Source organism: Convolutriloba macropyga, chromosome 14, assembly GCF_964194025.1.
Source record: "Convolutriloba macropyga chromosome 14, txConMacr16.3, whole genome shotgun sequence".
Taxonomy (NCBI): Eukaryota; Metazoa; Xenacoelomorpha; order Acoela; family Convolutidae; genus Convolutriloba; species Convolutriloba macropyga.
Window position 1 is genome coordinate 2813074 of NC_134481.1, and position 18074 is coordinate 2831147.

At 37.5% G+C, this 18074-nt stretch overlaps 1 protein-coding gene across 1 annotated transcript in view; it reads left to right on the top strand.

Moving 5' to 3' along the window:
- LOC142353377 (uncharacterized) overlaps positions 1 to 14819 on the top strand; it is a 45115-nt gene extending 30296 nt beyond the window's left edge. The window contains exons 3-7 of the mRNA XM_075405609.1: positions 8692 to 8739; positions 12561 to 12617; positions 14101 to 14172; positions 14422 to 14493; positions 14749 to 14819. Of these exons, the coding sequence (XP_075261724.1) occupies positions 8692 to 8739; positions 12561 to 12617; positions 14101 to 14172; positions 14422 to 14493; positions 14749 to 14819 (320 nt within the window). The remainder of the gene's footprint in view (positions 1 to 8691; positions 8740 to 12560; positions 12618 to 14100; positions 14173 to 14421; positions 14494 to 14748) is intronic.
- Positions 14820 to 18074: the final 3255 nt, after the last annotated feature.

Sequence of the window (18074 nt, forward strand, 5' to 3'; positions counted from 1 at the left end):
ATCTCAGCGTCGTCCGGATAGAATAAGCTTAGCTGGAATACTTTGCTGAATGTTTTCGCTGACATTTGCAAAATGCTCATTAGTTTTTTAGCAACCTGAAAGCTGAATGCATTGAAGGTCAGATTCAATGCCCGAAGTTTACAAAATTTTTGAACAGTAGTTTTGATAAGATTCTTCCGGAGACTTAATTTAGAAGATTGAATCTTTTTCGAGCAGTACGCGGATTCCACTCGTATGCGTCAAATTTCAATTAAGGTTGTTATCAAATTCTTTTTACCTGGAATAATATGCTTATGGGTGCAGATGGCTCAGTAATCGACAGTAATCAAATTTTTTTGAAAGCACTTTTTTCACAGTAGGGGTTGTGTTGAATGGTTATTTTTGTTTGTGATTCAAAAGGATAGTTCTGATCAAGTTCTAATTCTACCCTATCTTGCTTATCAAGAAATAATGTACCTCTTATAGTCTTAGTTTTCTTCTTTATTAGAACATTCCGTTTTAGCTGATCAGGATAGTAATCAGATTTTTGATTTTCAACAATATTACTTTCGGAGAACAGTTTCTGACACATAAAATGATTACGGCAAGATGCCGAACCGTCGGTGACATGGTTTGGTTCGCTCGGTAGATGTTGAAAACAGCTGGAATGGAATCTTTTTTGTAATTTTGTATTGGTGAATTATCCTTTAAGGTATAAACACTCAAATCACTATAGATCACCGTCGAGAAAATTAAGAACTAATGTTGCTCATTGTTTCATCCAGCTAATCATTGAACTCCAATTGGTTTACCACTTTTTATTGTACCTTACCACTGACAGGAACATTTAACTTTCTTTGTGATCACACCTAACTATGTTCGATTATGCATTCTTATGTTGTTTGTAACGAACATTTAAATTTGTATGAGCACGTCGCCTTCTTTTGAATCACAAACTTGATAAAACTTGATACCCCTTTACTAAAAGACTTTGAATTGGAATTTTTTGAGAGCCAACTTTCGGTTGAAGCAAGAATGTCTGTTGGTTTGTCGACTGAAGGCTAAATACAATTGCTCCCATTCTTCTAGTGGTTATTCACGTGAGCGAATGATATGACTTAAAAGGGAAAAACAAGGATTTATAAGTGTTTAATTTAGTTGAATTCAGTGCACGAAGAAGATGGGAAATGTTGCTGCGAAAAGTAATTAATGAACTCAACAAATTCTTAAGGTTCTTTGGCGAATCATTTCTGTCCACACAAAACTGTTTGGCTTTTTTTCAAGTTGACTCAACTCCCAGGTCTTTTTCCATACAAATGATCATTGCCTGTTCTGGCGAAGTCTTCAAAAACTGTGACTTTTGAGGATAATTTCTTATTACTTTTCTCTCTCGTAGTTTTTCTGTTTTCATGACTTCTTGCGAAACATGCAATTATGGGATGCTCTCAAGTTTTATCACCAGGAGGTTTATAAGCAGTTGAAGTGTCTCTGTCGTCACAAGTTACGCCCACAGATGATGCAACTTTGATAACCTTAACTGTTTTCGAATCCTGTTCAGACACCATAATCCCTTCATTGTTTTGTCTCATCTGTAGTGCCTGTGGCATTTTTGGGCTTTCACCGTGGCTTCAGCGGTGCATCCTTCTTCTAGGAGAAAAGATTACTATCCATTTGTCTCAATTTTTCTGCCTTCAGAGAGAGAGAGAGAGAGAGAGAGAGAGAGAGAGAGAGATTTAATTTATCCCGGCCCATAAATCAAATGTACAAAGAAGGATAATCAAAACCCGACATAAATCACAAACATCGAAAAATAAAAGCATTTAAATATCCAACAATCAAATTAAAATTTATTCAAGATTACTTTAGGCTGGGAAAGACGCACAACGAGGTCCTTAGACCTTCTTTCCAGCGTGCCCCGTAATATAAACGTAAGAGTGGATAAACTTAATTTTTTTTTCAATTTAATATTTTGCCATTTTGTAAATGATTTCTTTTTTAGCAACCTTTTAACTGCTCGAACTTATTGCTCCACCAGAACCCGGAGATAAGTACTTTAACTACATCGAATTGAAACTTGTTTACATCAGAGAGAAAGGTTGCAAGTTAAAAATTGTCGTGTTTTGTCAAATGTTCCTATGAAGGAGGAAAAAGTGACAAAGTCTTTAGAAATTGAAAAATGTGATTTTTGACCGCAGAAATTTTGCGTATAATTTTCAATATTTTTCAAAGAATTTCCAGGAGTTGCAGGGATGTGACAAATTATCAAAAAAAACACATTTCGAACGAGATCATAATTCCCTTGTATTATTAAAATGTAATTGTAAAAAAAATTGTAAATAACAAAGCAACAGGTATATAGTGATCGCTTAATTTTATAGTTGGAAAATAATCTTTTTCAGCTCTGTATTGCCAAGAATATAATCGTCTTTTATTCTATGAACAAGGTTGTTGAATATATCTTTATTCATCATGCATAGATGCGGTACGACATTATTTTGGCGAAGTATATTGAATAGCTTTGCTCCACGATATTTAAGCGAAACACTTCGAAACTTATTTTTAGCTGCCGGCATAGCCATAACTCCAGTTGAAGATCTCCTGGTTAAATACGCATCTTGATTTTTAAAAGTGAAGATATTATTGAGATACGATTCTGAATGAAGTGATAGCACTGATCGAAGTACAAACTTTAAGAGCTCATAAACGTACAGCTCATGCACGGTCAGTACACCGTGTTTCAACAAAAGAGGAGATATGCTATCCTTAAACCGTTTGACGAGAATTAGTCGGAAAATTTTCCTTTGTAATTTTTTGATATCGCAGACTTGAAAAACTTGTGCAGCCATATATCAAGACTCCATGCTGAATAAGTGGCTTTACATTAGCCTCATAATAACGTACTAAAGTACTTCACGGTACATAATGTCTCAATTTTGAAATGATACCACTCTGCTTTGTTAGTTTAACCACCACTGTATTAATATGATCTCAGAACTGCAGCTTATAATCAATATATAATCCTAGATAGCGACAACAATGATCAATTTTAATAGTAAAATCATTTATGGATATACCAATGTTTGAGATAGAACTAGAACTAAAGGCACCTGTAATCGAGAAATTTACTTGTGATGTTTTTTTAAGGTTTAGTGTCAGCTTATTAACGCGTAACCAGCGAGATAACGGTTCTAAGTCATCTTTCAATTCAGAAATTGAACATTCAAGGGCGCTTACGTTCGTATCGTCGGCAAATTGGTAAACGTCTGCTTTTTTACAAGCTTCCGAGAGGTCGTTCACGTATATGAGAAACAGGAGCGGTCCTAATACTGAACCTTGCGGGACGCCATAATTTAATTCACGCCAATCCCATGAAAAACCATTACAAACGGTACGTTGCGAGCGACCGGTGACAAAACTAAGAATCCAATTTCTAGCATTGCCACATATTCCGTAACGAGTCAATTTCTTCCCTAAGATGCCATGATCAATAGTGTCGAAAGCTTTCTTTAGGTCCAGAAAAACTGTACTAGTAACTGTTCTTGATTTATAATTTTCTCGCAACCGCTCAGTGAGTTCTGCAATCGCATCAATCGTTGAATGCTTTTTCCTAAATCCAAATTGTTTTGAATTGAGAAGCTGGAAATGTTCTACGTACCGATAGATGCGATTGTACATTATCCTTTCAAAATTTTTGCTAAATACAATGAGCAATGATATGGGTCGATAATTATTAAGATCTGCTTTACTATCACCGTTATACAGCGGAAATACTTTGGCTCGTTTTAGATCTTCCGGAAAAATACCCGTCTTAAAAGAGTTATTTATAAGTTCAGTTAGAATTGGCGCTAAACTCTCGCTGCAGCTTTTCACAACTAGGTTGCATATATCATCTAAACCCGAAGAATTTTTATTATCGATGTTGTCAATCGCCTCTCTGACTTCTAATGGCTTTGTTGGAAACAGCCATAAACAAAAAGACTGTTCATTCGCTTCCGAGCGATCGCCTATATCTGAATTTGTGCTATCGTCCTCCGAGCTAGTGGTGGTGTGATTCCTATTCAATTCTACAGCAATATTGCTGAAGTAATCATTCAAAATATTAGCAATTTCTGATTTAGATTGCACTATCCCTTCAGCACTTAGCTTTATTTGTTCAATTTTAATCTGCTTTCTTTCTGATTTTCCTTGCAATTCAAATAATAATTTATATGTTTGTTTAGGATCATTGTTACAGCGTTCGAATCTTTTACTATAATAATTTCTCTTAAGCTTCTTTAATGCTTTCTCAACTTTTAATCTCGCCCCTTTAAAATTCCTCAAATCTGATGATCGACTAGTTCGTTTTCATTTCCGATGCAAATAATTCCTCTTAGAAATTAGATTTTTCAAATAATTATTTACGTATTTAGGCTTGGAACATTGGTTTGATTTAAATTCTTTGTAGGGAGCAAATTTATCAATCAATTCAATGAAAATTTTATGGAAGGTGTTGAAATCCGATGGAATAGTTTGAAACTTTTTAGCGACTATCGATTGAAGTTCTTGAATTCTATATTTATCATTTAAATAAGATAAATCGCGTGCTCTTGATATCGTGTCATTCATTTTTCTAAAATCATTATGATTTAAAGTTAGTAAAATTGGATAGTGATCGGTAATGTTTTGTTCAGTAAGAATATCGAGAACTAAATAATTGAAGCCCTTTGCTATAGCGTGATCTAAATAAGTATTTGAAATATTCCTAACTCGTGTTGTTTGGCCATGTATAATCTCAAAACCATTTGACTCTATAGCTGATAAATACTTTAATGATGCATTGTTTTTTTTTCAAAGTATCAATATTCATATCACCCATTATTACTGGCATTAAAGATTGAAATGACTCAAGAACTTCATCAAGTCCCTCAATGAATTCCATTTTATTCGATCTTGGTGGGTTGTAAACAACAATAAGCACAAAATATAAGCCTTGGTGAAAAAAGTTAAAGCAATGCTTTCTTCCAGATTAATATCTAGCTCTCCCAGTACATCAAAACCATCTTTACATTGAATCATCACACCACCACCACGTGATTTGCGGTTTCGACTTAGAACGGGTTTGTATCCAGTAAGCTTAAAACAACAGGGTGCGTCAGCGTCCGTTAGCCAAGTCTCTGTTAGTGCGAGAATGCTAGGAGTTTGATTAAAGCTTAATAAAAGGGAGTATGATTAAAGCTTAATAAAATTCAGGTCTTCATCGCCTCTACAACTGGATGAATCAAGCTAGAAATGGCTGCTTGGATTTCTTTCTTGATGATAGGAATAAGATAATATCGTATTTGACCAATTCATGTGGGTATAGGAACGCTGATACGGCTGTCATTTATCTTTTGACAGAAAAAAGTATCCGGACTAGGACTAGAATCAGGTTTAGCCCTCTTCGCATCTCGCTTTGATGTGATGTGTGTGGTTAGCTCAGTGTATTCACTCTCATTTGATGTCTATGAAACCATTCGCTAAGTTTATCACAACAATTAGGCTAATTCGCCGATTGAGTTAAATACGTTCTCCAATTCGATTGGCATATTAATTAACATGCGAAAACATTCAATTGTATACCAGCTTTCTAGCGTAACTAAGTAACGAGTACAACGCAACTCAATTGCATGGCAAACAATTATGAACCAAATAAGTGATTTACGATCGAAACAGATCTATCGACCGATCAAATTTTAATAAGAACACTGTATATGTTTGGGATTTAAATTTCATAGACTTACAGCAGTGTTTTTTTAATAATTGAATAAGGTTAACGATAAGGTATGAACAGAAAATGTTATATCCATTGAAAGTGTTATCCCCTTGTATCGATCATCCCGAAGGTTTTGTAATGATTGTGACTGGACGAGAGCTTCTATAGCACGCATGGGGTTACTGTTGAATCTTGCTAATTGCTGTAGAAAAAGAATGAGAACTGTTAAAGTTTCTATTATAACAGGAGGCGACTGTATCATAGTCTTGTAATTTCTCGTCTGCAGTTATGCAAGACGTCTCAATGTGTAAAAACCGTCCTAATCGCAGTCTAGCAAGTGAGCCTTTCAACCGCGTCCCATATTAATTCTTATGTATGTGCAATGAAAATAATTATGTAACACAAAGGTTTAAACGAGATTAGCATAACACTTTTAGAGTCTTGTTTCTTCAAGTGTCTATACATCACAGAGAGCTTAAAGTTTGCCATGAGACCGCCATACAAAGATTGTTAAGAAAATTTCATTTAAAAATCCTTCAGCTGAGTGGAGAATTAAAGTTTCTGGAACCCAAAAAATCGATTTCAATGTTCAAACTGTTATAGACGATATTGGCTCTGTTTAAAAACGAAATTTCAGAATGGTTGTTTATTACAATTCAAAGAATTTGAATTGTATTGGGGCGCTGTCTTTTTATTACGACTCGAAGAGGAGTATTGGAGAAGTCCTTTTTTAAGCAGTTTTATTGATTGAATTTTGAAGCGGGAAATGAAACGCGTGAAAAAATTCGGAGTGATTTTGGTGCTGAACAAAAGTGAAGAGCGGAGCGAAAAGACAGTGGTTTTTGTTCATACCGCTGTTTTTGAGAGAGCGAGAAATTGATGTGTGAAAAAATTTTCTCTAAGCGAGCGGAATTTTTTTGTTCACGTGCGGCATTTTAAAGCAGTTTTTTTTTCATTTATTTTCGTTAAGATCTTTGGTTATGATTTTGTTTTAATTTTAGGCTGGTTTTGGTAGTGGTTTGAAAGTTTCTGGAAATTCATATGAATTTAATGATAATTCGGAGGTTTTTAATGTATTTTGCTAATTTTCGGGCCAATTTTTGCGTTTTTTTGACGATTATTTTGTTTTACTGGCTCAAATGGGTATTGAAGAAACCCCTACTACTTGAGCAATGATATGGTAACAATTGGTTACAGTTTTGTGGGCAATAATCATTTTTTGTTGAGAAATAAGACAAAAAATGGCATTGGAACTATTTTTCTTAATTTTTTGCAGTTTTTCGTTTTTTTTCTGTTTTTAGCCAAATTCCTTTGCCTATTATGACTTGCCTATTGTTATGCGAGCATCTGGATACCCTATTGGCTGAAGGGAATTTTTCTTTGGATTTATATGTTTTTTGAAATACTAAAAAATTTAGTAACTTTTTCCAATTTTTCAGTGAAAGTTGTTTTTAAGAGCTTTTTTTTCATAATTTAGCCTAAAGTATTTTTTTCAAAATTCACATACGTGGTTTTTGTAAGTACTAGTTGTTTTGATGAAGTTATTTTGGCAGTGATAGTTTTTTCGGGATCTCGATTTATAACAAAATTTGATCAGATTTTTTATCATATTTTAACAGATTTGATTTTATTGTTTTTACTTCTTCGTTTCATGGCTTTGTTTCAAGATAATCTAAAATTAGTGAAGGCACGTTTTGTTTGATGAGTAGTTGGATGGCGTTTAATTGGATTTTCACTTCGAGTCGTTTCCGGAATTCCGGCTATGTTTTTTTTCTTAAGATCTGTTCACACATTTTCATGATTTTTGAAGTCAAATTGGAGTAGTGATTCTGGTCACGCCGAAACAGGAAGTGGAGCGAAAAATCGAGTGGTTTTGCGGCGTGAAATTGTTTTGCTCTAAATTTAAAGTAGAATGAGAAAACGGTGTCGGAACAAAAATTCGCTTTCTCGCTAGTGGTTTCTTGTTCACATGCGGCAATTTTACTCTAATTTTTACTGGTTTTTCAATTTTTTGGATCGGATTTTTTTCTAAATGGTTTTCCCAATCCATTCATAGTCCGTTCTAGGTCTAGTTTTCTGTTTAGTCAATGAAAATTCTTTGAATTGTACGTCAGGACTTGTCCTGCTATGTTTATTTTTTTTGGTTCGACAACACCGTGCATTTTTGTTGACTGAAGCTGTATGTTTGATTAAGCAAAGGCATACAAATTGTAATGAAATCATTTCTGACCGAATAGTTCCAGTTGATGCTTCAAAATCTCTTGGTGTTTATTGTTTGATGTGAGACCAATAGCTGATTTATACTTAAGTTGCTTCCAAATTGTTGTCCTCGCCTGTCGATCGATAGCAATTCGGCCGACGTTACTCGGTTTATGATTCGTTTGTTATAAGTAATGTGTATATGGTACTTGCAGCGGTAAGAGTGGAGAAATAAAAAAAATTACTCATTTCTGATACAATTTTGATATCAATAACAAAAATACGCAACTTTTTGTTTTTGATATCAAAAATGTATCGGAAATGCATATTTTTTTTATTTCTCTCCGCTCTTACCGCTGCAAGTACCATATACACATTACTGTTATAGTAGTAAATTGTAAAATTCTATAATACACTTAGCAGTATACTTGAAAAGCTCACAATTATTATTATTGCGTTCATTTTCATAAAATTTGTTTTCTGCTAAGGAGTTTATTGAATTTTTTTGCTTGATGGCATTCGACAAAGAAGTTTTTATTTACAAAGAATACTTAATCCAGATATGAACGCAGGGTCTGGCGAACCGTTTCCGATTTGGTTTTGACCAAAATGGACTGAATTGAGATTTCGGCTAAATTTCTCGTGTTAACTAAACCTCCTTCGGCCAGAATTACTATCATTTTGGCCTCCCAAATTTAATCCTCACTCGATATATGTCTCGTAATAATTGTACAGGCCCATAGGCCCATTTCAAAAGTAACGAATGCTTGTAATGTTTTCAGAAATTGTGGTTGATTCGTCCGGCTCAGCCGCTGTGCCCCAGAAGTTACGTAAGTATTAAACAACTTTTTATACATTACTTAATTCGACGGATCATTTCAGTAACTGGTTTCTCCTTCGATTACAAAAATATATATCAATTATTTGAAGGACTAATATTGGGGTTAAATTATAGGGGGTTAAACTGAAAGGGGTGAAGTGGGGCACCGTTCAAATTAGCCTTCAGCTCAGCTAAGTTTGTCACTTTGAGTGCTACAACGTACTTGTTGGCGACGGTCATTTATCGTGCGATGTAATGCAGAAATTCCTGCAAATATGGACCATCAGTTGCAACTTCCTTGTAGCTATAAATTGTCTTTCGGCTAACCACCGAAGTCTGAGATTGAATTTACGCAATTGAGTTCAGTATGCTATACGTCTCTCGTGAAAAACTAATACTCTACTCTGATTTGTCAATGCTTCATTCGAGCTTATTTTCATTCAGAAAGACCCCACGTTTGCTAAAGGACGGAAGCATTTGTCAATCGAATTGAACGAGAGATTATTGACCAATTAAATTAGTATTATTTTTCATCAATAGCGGAGAAGATCCAATATAGCCAACCCGAAATAGCCTCCCCTGCGACGCAGTAGGGGGGGAGAACTTAAAATCAAAGTAGGCTAGATGATTTAATGAATAATTTTTCCTGCACCCATGCACTCGTCAGTTAGTAAAGTCTATTTTGATTGTGAAAAGAATTGGATGTTTCGTCCTGGATTGAGCTATTATAAGCGAGTCCTTCACTTGAGTTGTCGAAATTTTGATTAACATTGAGACTGAAGTGTGCAAAATGACGGGACTAATTTAGATAGGCAAAGCCGTAGCGAATTGTGTGGTGGTTATATCAATTAATTAATAATTGAGGTGAAAATGTGCAACGTTGTCGAAATAAAGTGAGCCAGCACAGTCACCCGTATCTTTTCAACCAAATAGTTAAATTTGCTTTAATGTAAATAGTAAGTGGCCATTAAAATTTAAACTTAAGTCTTCAATATAGGATACTTAAGATCTTCTATCTTGAGTATCTTAAGATACAATATCTCACCAAAGGTCTCCTTTCCTGAATTTCATTTTTAAAAACATTGTTTTTCTGCAAAACTATTGATATATAAACTGACTTAGAATCAGATTGTTTTATTCCAGTGGCATTGAACGCTGTATATTGAGTAGTTGAGATTTCTTGCTCTCTTGTCTTTTCTTTTAATAAGAGTTTTTAATATTTTTTTGAGCTCCGTCTCAGCGATAGCTCGTCGTCATTGGCCTAGTTGCTACTACCGCTGTCGATAACTGTCATATTGCGAGAGACCAACTGAAGGTGAATTGTGCGTACGATACGCTTGACGTATCTGCTCACAGAGCTGTAGTTTTTCGTTTTTTAACGTAAACCTCTCTCTTCACCTTCCCCCGAATCCCAATCCCTGAACATCGTTCAGGCCGTAAGGACATGCGTTTATGCAGCAAAAGACTTATCGTGCTCTGTTTTTTAAAGAACTGTTCACACCTTTTTGATGATTTTTGAAGTCAAATGGAAGTGATATTTTTGATCACACCGAAACAGGAAATGGAGCGAAATGGCGAATGATTTTGCGTCAATAAGTTTTTCCTGGAATTTCTTGCAGAGCAAGAAAACGGTGTTTGAACAAAATTGCTCTTTAAAACTGGTGGCTTTTTTCGCATGAGGCAATTTGACTTCGATTCTTGCTGTTTTTTGTTTGTGCTTGATTGGATTCTTTTTCTACCTAGTTTCTGTCAATTCTGTGTCTACTTTTTTGTGTATAGTTGATAAAAAATTCTTGATCGTAAATGACGACTTGTCCTGCTGTTGTTTTAGGATATATTCACACGTTTTGATTATTTTCGCAGTCAAAACCAGTAGTGATTTTGGTCACGCCAAAACAGGACGTGAAGCTAAAAAGAAGTGGTTTTTGGGCGTGAAATTTTTCAATCTAGTGTTGAGTATGAACGAGAAAAGTTTGAAATCGTGATTTTTCTCCTATGCTGCGATTTGACTTCGCTTCTCACTGTTTTTGTCCCTATTGGGGGTTATTCCCTACTGGTTTTTGCCTTTCGTTTAGCTATCTTGAGACTAAACGATAGGACCAAAAGAACAATAAAAACATGCAAGACTAAAATTTTTTGAAAAATCTCAATCATTAAAACGATGTCTATGAATTCAAACAACTAATTGGATTAACTTATTCCTCATCAGCAACCAATGACACCTGTCAACCAAAAAAATCATTTTTGTAAAAAACACGAAAACTGGTTAAGTTTATGATTTTTGAAAACAATAGTGTTTAGTAACAGAAAGCATTAGCAGACAATTGAAACAATTAATTCGCTTAACTAAATCCTCATTAGCAACCAACGAGACCTGCGATTAATGAGAATAGAGCAATAAATACAACAAATACTAGTAACACTAAAAAACTCCTTAAAATAAATCAAAACGATTAATTAAACGAAGAGCGTAAGTCATAAAAAGCAACAGATACGTGCTGAAACGATTAATTAAATTAACCTCAGCATCCTTAGCAACCAATGAGACCTATCATTAGTCATAATAAGAGACGATAACAAAAAACGCACAAACATCAGTAACTCGATCATAGTTGATGAATAAAATTCGGTGAATATTGGCTTCGTGAACTGAAACTATGAAATATCATAATTTAATCGTCATTCACAATTTATGAGTATCGCCCCTAAGAGGAAGCCCTACAAGCCCCAATGCGATCCCATTGGAGGTTGTTGGGCTTCTTCTCAGGGGCGATTCTCATAAATTGTGAATGAGGATTAATTTATTATAATTCATAGTTTCAGTTCGAAGCTAATATTCACTGAATTGTTTTCATCAACTATGATCGAGTTTTTTTTGATGTTTGAGCGTTTTTTGTTGTCTTTTGTAACTCTTTTCTTTGTAACTTTTGTTACTCTTTTGTAACTGTTGTCTTTTTGTTGTCTTTTGTAAAGCTAAAATTTTGGTCCTGCATGTTTTTGTTTTTCTCGTTGTCCTATCGTTTAGTCTCAAAGATAGCTTTTCTTGTTGGCCTGTATGTAGGGCTTAATTTTTTCGAAATATTGGCTCCGACGTTAAAGTTGTGTAACCTTGCTTCTCAACGATTATGACCGCTGAAAAAAATTTTTGGCTTCTTAAGTTTTATTGGATTCCGCATTTAAGGGTTTTGGCTTGTAGTAATGTGTCCATATTACTTTGCAGGCACTGACTTTCATAAACAAGGAAAAGGAAATAATGTGAATGTTTTTTGTTTTTTTTGCATTCTTGAGTCATAGCAGGTGATTAGTTAATTCGTTACTTTGGAATTCAATTCGGGACTTGTCCCACTATTGTTTTTTAAATCCATTTTACCTTTCGATCACGTTTTTTGGTTTAAATAATACACGCATTTGACTCCTCACTTTCCTCGGTTTCTGTTTCAGCGTGATGGGATTTTAATTCTTTTACTCATTGAATTCAGCAGCGTAGTGAATACGGTCAAAGTTAAAAGAGCTAAATCAAACGAAACGGGATAACCCGATAAAGCCCGATCTTTATGGCATAGTGCATTAGGTTAGCAAAGTTTATTGGAACGGTTGCTGGTTGGCATTAGTGTTAAGCTTAATAGCCTTCATTTTAGCAGCTGAATTAAGTTTAATTTTCAGATCTATTTATTAGTACGCTAGCAGTTGCGGGAGGAGCAATGGTTAGCACGCTAGGCTTCAACTAAGAGATGAGATCGTCCGAATACGGTACTGGTCCATTTTCACAGTAGTTGCGCCTGCTAAGACCTAATACTGAAAATTAATTGAGTGCTGAAAAATTGTGTTTAGATCTAAAGCGGAGAATGCGGACTCCTCAGTCTTCGAAGAAAGCTGCCACAGGAACATGTGAGACATTATTTTTACTTCAGTACAATTTTAAATATAGTTTTAACATATACTTTTTTTCACTGAAATACAATCCACAGAATGCAGTAACTATGAGTGTCGAATGCATAAGTCTAAAATGCCCAATTTACAGTTGTTCGTATTTTTCGGATGCGTTATTATAGCTGTCTTACCAACAAAACTGTTTTTACATGTAGATTTAGTCAATTGTCCATTAATATTACCTGTTATAGGACAGCTGACGTATCCGCCATTTTTATTGGACTGGTGACGTAATAGGCAGCAGTCTTTGTGGGGATTTTGACGTAATCTATTTTGTATTTCGGGATAGCTTTCAGTAAATTAACGCTTTTTATATAAAAGAATCATGTATATTGTACATTAATTTTTTTTCTGGCTAGAAGCAGTCGCCTATCGCTGTCATCATTAAATCCTCTCGATTTGAGCTAATTGTAAAAATTGTTTTTTTTGTCGATGATTACATTAGCATATAAAGGGGCTGGAATAATCGAATTTTTTTTTCACAAATCGGCTTCCGATACCTACTGACTATAACCTACCTTGCTCTATACTTCAATTTTATTATTGTAAAATTGTTCACGAAAGACTGCGATTCAGAAAGGCTTATATGACTCTGGACACGATAGCTTCCTGTAGTTGACGGCCCTGCGTCTCTTCGATATTGGGACGAAATCCGGAAGTAATCTGTTGGCGAACTGAACTCTCCTACTCGTGACCTAAAATTGTTCTTATCATGTTCTTTTTCGTCTGATTACCATAGCTTCATAAATTTACTCAGTTTAACGTGGTAAGCATATAAATGGAAACTAAGTTCTTGTCTCTGATTGGTCAGTAAATTGCGAGCCTAATTTCTGTGGAAGCTCGTCCCTTCTGTAAAAGGGAATTGTTGAAAATATCCCATTCTAGTGGGAACAAATGATCATGTTGCCTCAATCTGTCAACTATAAAGAAATGAAACCTCATGTTACAATTTTTTGGGCCTATCGAACTTAATTCGTAAAGAACGAGGTTGACAATGCTTAACATAAATTTTAGGTGTAGATGATGTAAATTCCCTTACATTTCTTCCATATATTTCCTCCCAAAGACATTTTCAACAAATGTTGATGATGAAGTTTGTTTGTTAATGACCAGCCTTGTTAGATTGTATTAATGGCCTAAAACTGACTAATTTAGGCTGATTTAAAACACATTTGGAAGTTTGAAAAAGCTGAAACTGCAATGTCAAAAGTTAAAATTCCACAAGCTTTCACTATTTTAAATCTTGCGTGCCTGTTTTAATCAAGATTATGAGACTCTGCTCGAGTCTTTTCGAAATTCTGCTTGAACGCCTCAAAACCGCCGCCCTTTTCGGTAAAAGCCAGAAGTTCTCAGTTACTTTTTTCAAGCATTCACCCAACCTTTACTTATGAAAGGCTCGATAAATACTCTGAAATTATGTTTGTTTTATATTTATGTTTAGATGGCGCAAAAGACAACATATTGACAACTCCTCAAGCGATGCAAGAACTCACGAAGAACGTGCCCTGTCGAGGTAAAGTGGAATTTCAATTACCCTTCTGGGACTATGATTATTATTCTGAATAGAGGGTAAATAGAAATTCACGATGCTGTCTAGTAGTATTGCTCTGTTTTTTTTCATGGAATTGTTAATGATTGACTTAAAAAATATATACGAGTATTGCTTATATATAATTGCTGGTTAGATATATAAATTTTAATGAATAGTACCGTATCTCATAAGGAGATATAATTCATTATCTATCATTTTTCGTTTTTTTAGACGTGGAGATGATTGATTTAGCGAAGGAGCCACTTACTGGAAAAAGTAACCAGCACAGCCACAGAAATGAAGGTAAACCCTTTTAAGTGCTATTTGAAATACCCATTTTTAGTTACCTCGGGTACGAACCGGATAGCAATTATTTTTTGTCGGTTGGCGAAAAGTATGATCAGTGACAGCAGAATAAAGTTGGATTAATTTTTATGCGGAATTTGAGATGCTTGTTTAAATCCAAACCTAAAGCGACCTTTTACCTAAATCAATAATAAATTTAGTCAAAATTTGGGGAAGTTATGTTTAATGGATTAGTGTTTGTTGACTTTTCAGATGGGGCAGTGACAGTTGAGTCAATAAGTGCAGAGAATTCAAGTGCAGAAGAATCGAGTGCTGGTGAGTGATCTTTTTTAAAGTACAAATCAATCTCAACTTTCTTATGAAAATGCCATCGTTTTTGTTCCGTGATTAATTCATAACAAGTGGACGCCCTAGTCGGGTTCGGATGTTAATCTTGCAAGATCTTGCAAGAATCTTGCAAGATTATGCATAATCTTGCAAGATTTTCTTGCAAGATCTTGCAAGATTAACATCGGTCTTGCAAGATTCTTGCAAGATTAACATCGAAAACTTACAAGATTCTTGCAAGATTAACATCCAAAAACCATCCGAAAGAAGCCAAAAAAATGTCTAAAAAAGCGATAAAAAACGTTAAAAAAACGCTAAATAATAGCCGTTGAGACTCCAAAAAAGCGCAATAGAGCCTAGAAACCTATCCTAAAGAGCCTAGGAACCTATCCTAAAGAGCCTAGAAACCTATCCTATGCAAAACGAAGAACTCTTAAATTTTGAATATACAAAAAAAAAATAAAAGAGCATCACAAGAAGAGCAACAAAAAGGCATCAGAATTATCAATCTAGAGCATCAAAAAAGCTGTTCTTCTTCTTCTTTTTTTTTCTTTTTTTTTCAAAATTTTCTTCAAAACATTTTCGTTTTCTTTCGGTTGACTGGTTTCGTTTCCTTGATCGTTCCCGGTGTCGTTGAAGGGTGTCCTGTCCGTTCCTCATCCTCGGCTGTCGTCAGATCCTGAAGAAAAAAGAAAACTGAGCACAACAACAGAACAGCAGCCAAAAAAAACCATGCACAAAAGTGCATGGTTACCCCCCACACCGAGCCAAAGCACACCAGGGCAAAAGCAAAGCCCAAAAAACCAAAACCTAATGCCTGTGCCGAACACCTAAGGGGGCAGGGGAACAAAAAGGGGCAAGAAAAAGCGGCACAGGCAGAGAGAGCCCTCCCACCCAAAACCTAAGCACCCAAAGCCAAGAGCAAAGCCAAGCAAAGCAACACCTAGGGCCTGCGCCAAAAGCCTAGTGGAGGGGGATAGCGCAAAAAAGCGCTCAAAGACCTAGTCCTAAGATGGCGCAGGCAAACACGTGGGCAAAGCAAAAGCCCAAGCAAAACACCTAAGAAAAAAAGGCGCAAAAAAGGCGCCAAAAAAGACCAACCTCACCGGGTTGAAGACGCCAGGTCACCCTCCAGCCAGCCCCGCCGCTGAGCCGCTCCAGATCCAGGTCGGGTGTCCTCTCCTCGTCCTCGGCTGTCGTCAGATCCTGAAGAAAAAAGAAAACTGAGCACAACAACAGAACAGCAGCGAAAAAAAACCATGCACAAAAGTGCATGGTTACCCCCCACACCGAGCCAAAGCACACCAGGGCAAAAGCAAAGCCCAAAAAACCAAAACCTAATGCCTGTGCCGAACACCTAAGGGGGCAGGGGAACAAAAAGGGGCAAGAAAAACCGGCACAGGCAGAGAGAGCCCTCCCACCCAAAACCTAAGAACCCAAAGCCAAGAGCAAAGCCAAGCAAAGCAACACCTAGGGCCTGCGCCAAAAGCCTAGTGGAGGGGGATAGCGCAAAAAAGCGCTCAAAGACCTAGTCCTAAGAAGGCGCAGCCAAGCACGTGGGCAAAGCAAAAGCCCAAGCAAAACACCTAAGAAAAAAAGGCGCAAAAAAGGCGCCAAAAAAGACCAACCTCACCGGGTTGAAGACGCCAGGTGACCCTCCAGCCAGCCCCGCCACTGAGCCGCTCCAGATCCAGGTCGGGTGTCCTCTCCTCGTCCTCGGCTGTCGTCAGATCCTGAAGAAAAAAGAAAACTGAGCACAACAACAGAACAGCAGCGAAAAAAAACCATGCACAAAAGTGCATGGTTACCCCCCCCCACACCGAGCCAAAGCACACCAGGGCAAAAGCAAAGCCCAAAAAACCAAAACCTAATGCCTGTGCCGAACACCTAAGGGGGCAGGGGAACAAAAAGGGGCAAGAAAAACCGGCACAGGCAGAGAGAGCCCTCCCACCCAAAACCTAAGCACCCAAAGTCAAGAGCAAAGCCAAGCAAAGCAACACCTAGGGCCTGCGCCAAAAGCCTAGTGGAGGGGGATAGCGCAAAAAAGCGCTCAAAGACCTAGTCCTAAGATGGCGCAGGCAAACACGTGGGCAAAGCAAAAGCCCAAGCAAAACACCTAAGAAAAAAAGGCGCCAAAAAAGACCAACCTCACCGGGTTGAAGACGCCAGGTGACCCTCCAGCCAGCCCCGCCACTGAGCCGCTCCAGATCCAGGTCGGGTGTCCTCTCCTCGTCCTCGGCTGTCGTCAGATCCTGAAGAAAAAAGAAAACTGAGCACAACAACAGAACAGCAGCGAAAAAAACCATGCACAAAAGTGCATGGTTACCCCCCCACACACCGAGCCAAAGCACACCAGGGCAAAAGCAAAGCCCAAAAAACTAAAACCTAATGCCTGTGCCGAACACCTAAGGGGCAGGGAAACAAAAAGGGGCAAGAAAAACCGGCACAGGCAGAGAGAGCCCTCCCACCCAAAACCTAAGCACCCAAAGCCAAGAGCAAAGCCAAGCAAAGCAACACCTAGGGCCTGCGCCAAAAGCCTAGTGGAGGGGGATAGCGCAGAAAAGCGCTCAAAGGCCTAGTCCTAAGAAGGCGCAGGCAAACACGTGGGCAAAGCAAAAGCCCAAGCAAAACACCTAAGAAAAAAAGGCGCAAAAAAGGCGCCAAAAAAGACCAACCTCACCGGGTTGAAGACGCCAGGTGACCCTCCAGCCAGCCCCGCCACTGAGCCGCTCCAGATCCAGGTCGGGTGTCCTCTCCTCGTCCTCGGCTGTCGTCAGATCCTGAAGAAAAAAGAAAACTGAGCACAACAACAGAACAGCAGCGAAAAAACCATGCACAAAAGTGCATGGTTACCCCCCCCACACCGAGCCAAAGCACACCAGGGCAAAAGCAAAGCCCAAAAAACCAAAACCTAATGCCTGTGCCGAACACCTAAGGGGGCAGGGGAACAAAAAGGGGCAAGAAAAACCGGCACAGGCAGAGAGAGTCCTCCCACCCAAAACCTAAGCACCCAAAGCCAAGAGCAAAGCCAAGCAAAGCAACACCTAGGGCCTGCGCCAAAAGCCTAGTGGAGGGGGATAGCGCAAAAAAGCGCTCAAAGACCTAGTCCTAAGAAGGCGCAGGCAAACACGTGGGCAAAGCAAAAGCCCAAGCAAGCAAAACACCTAAGAAAAAAAGGCGCAAAAAAGGCGCCAAAAAAGACCAACCTCACCGGGTTGAAGACGCCAGGTGACCCTCCAGCCAGCCCCGCC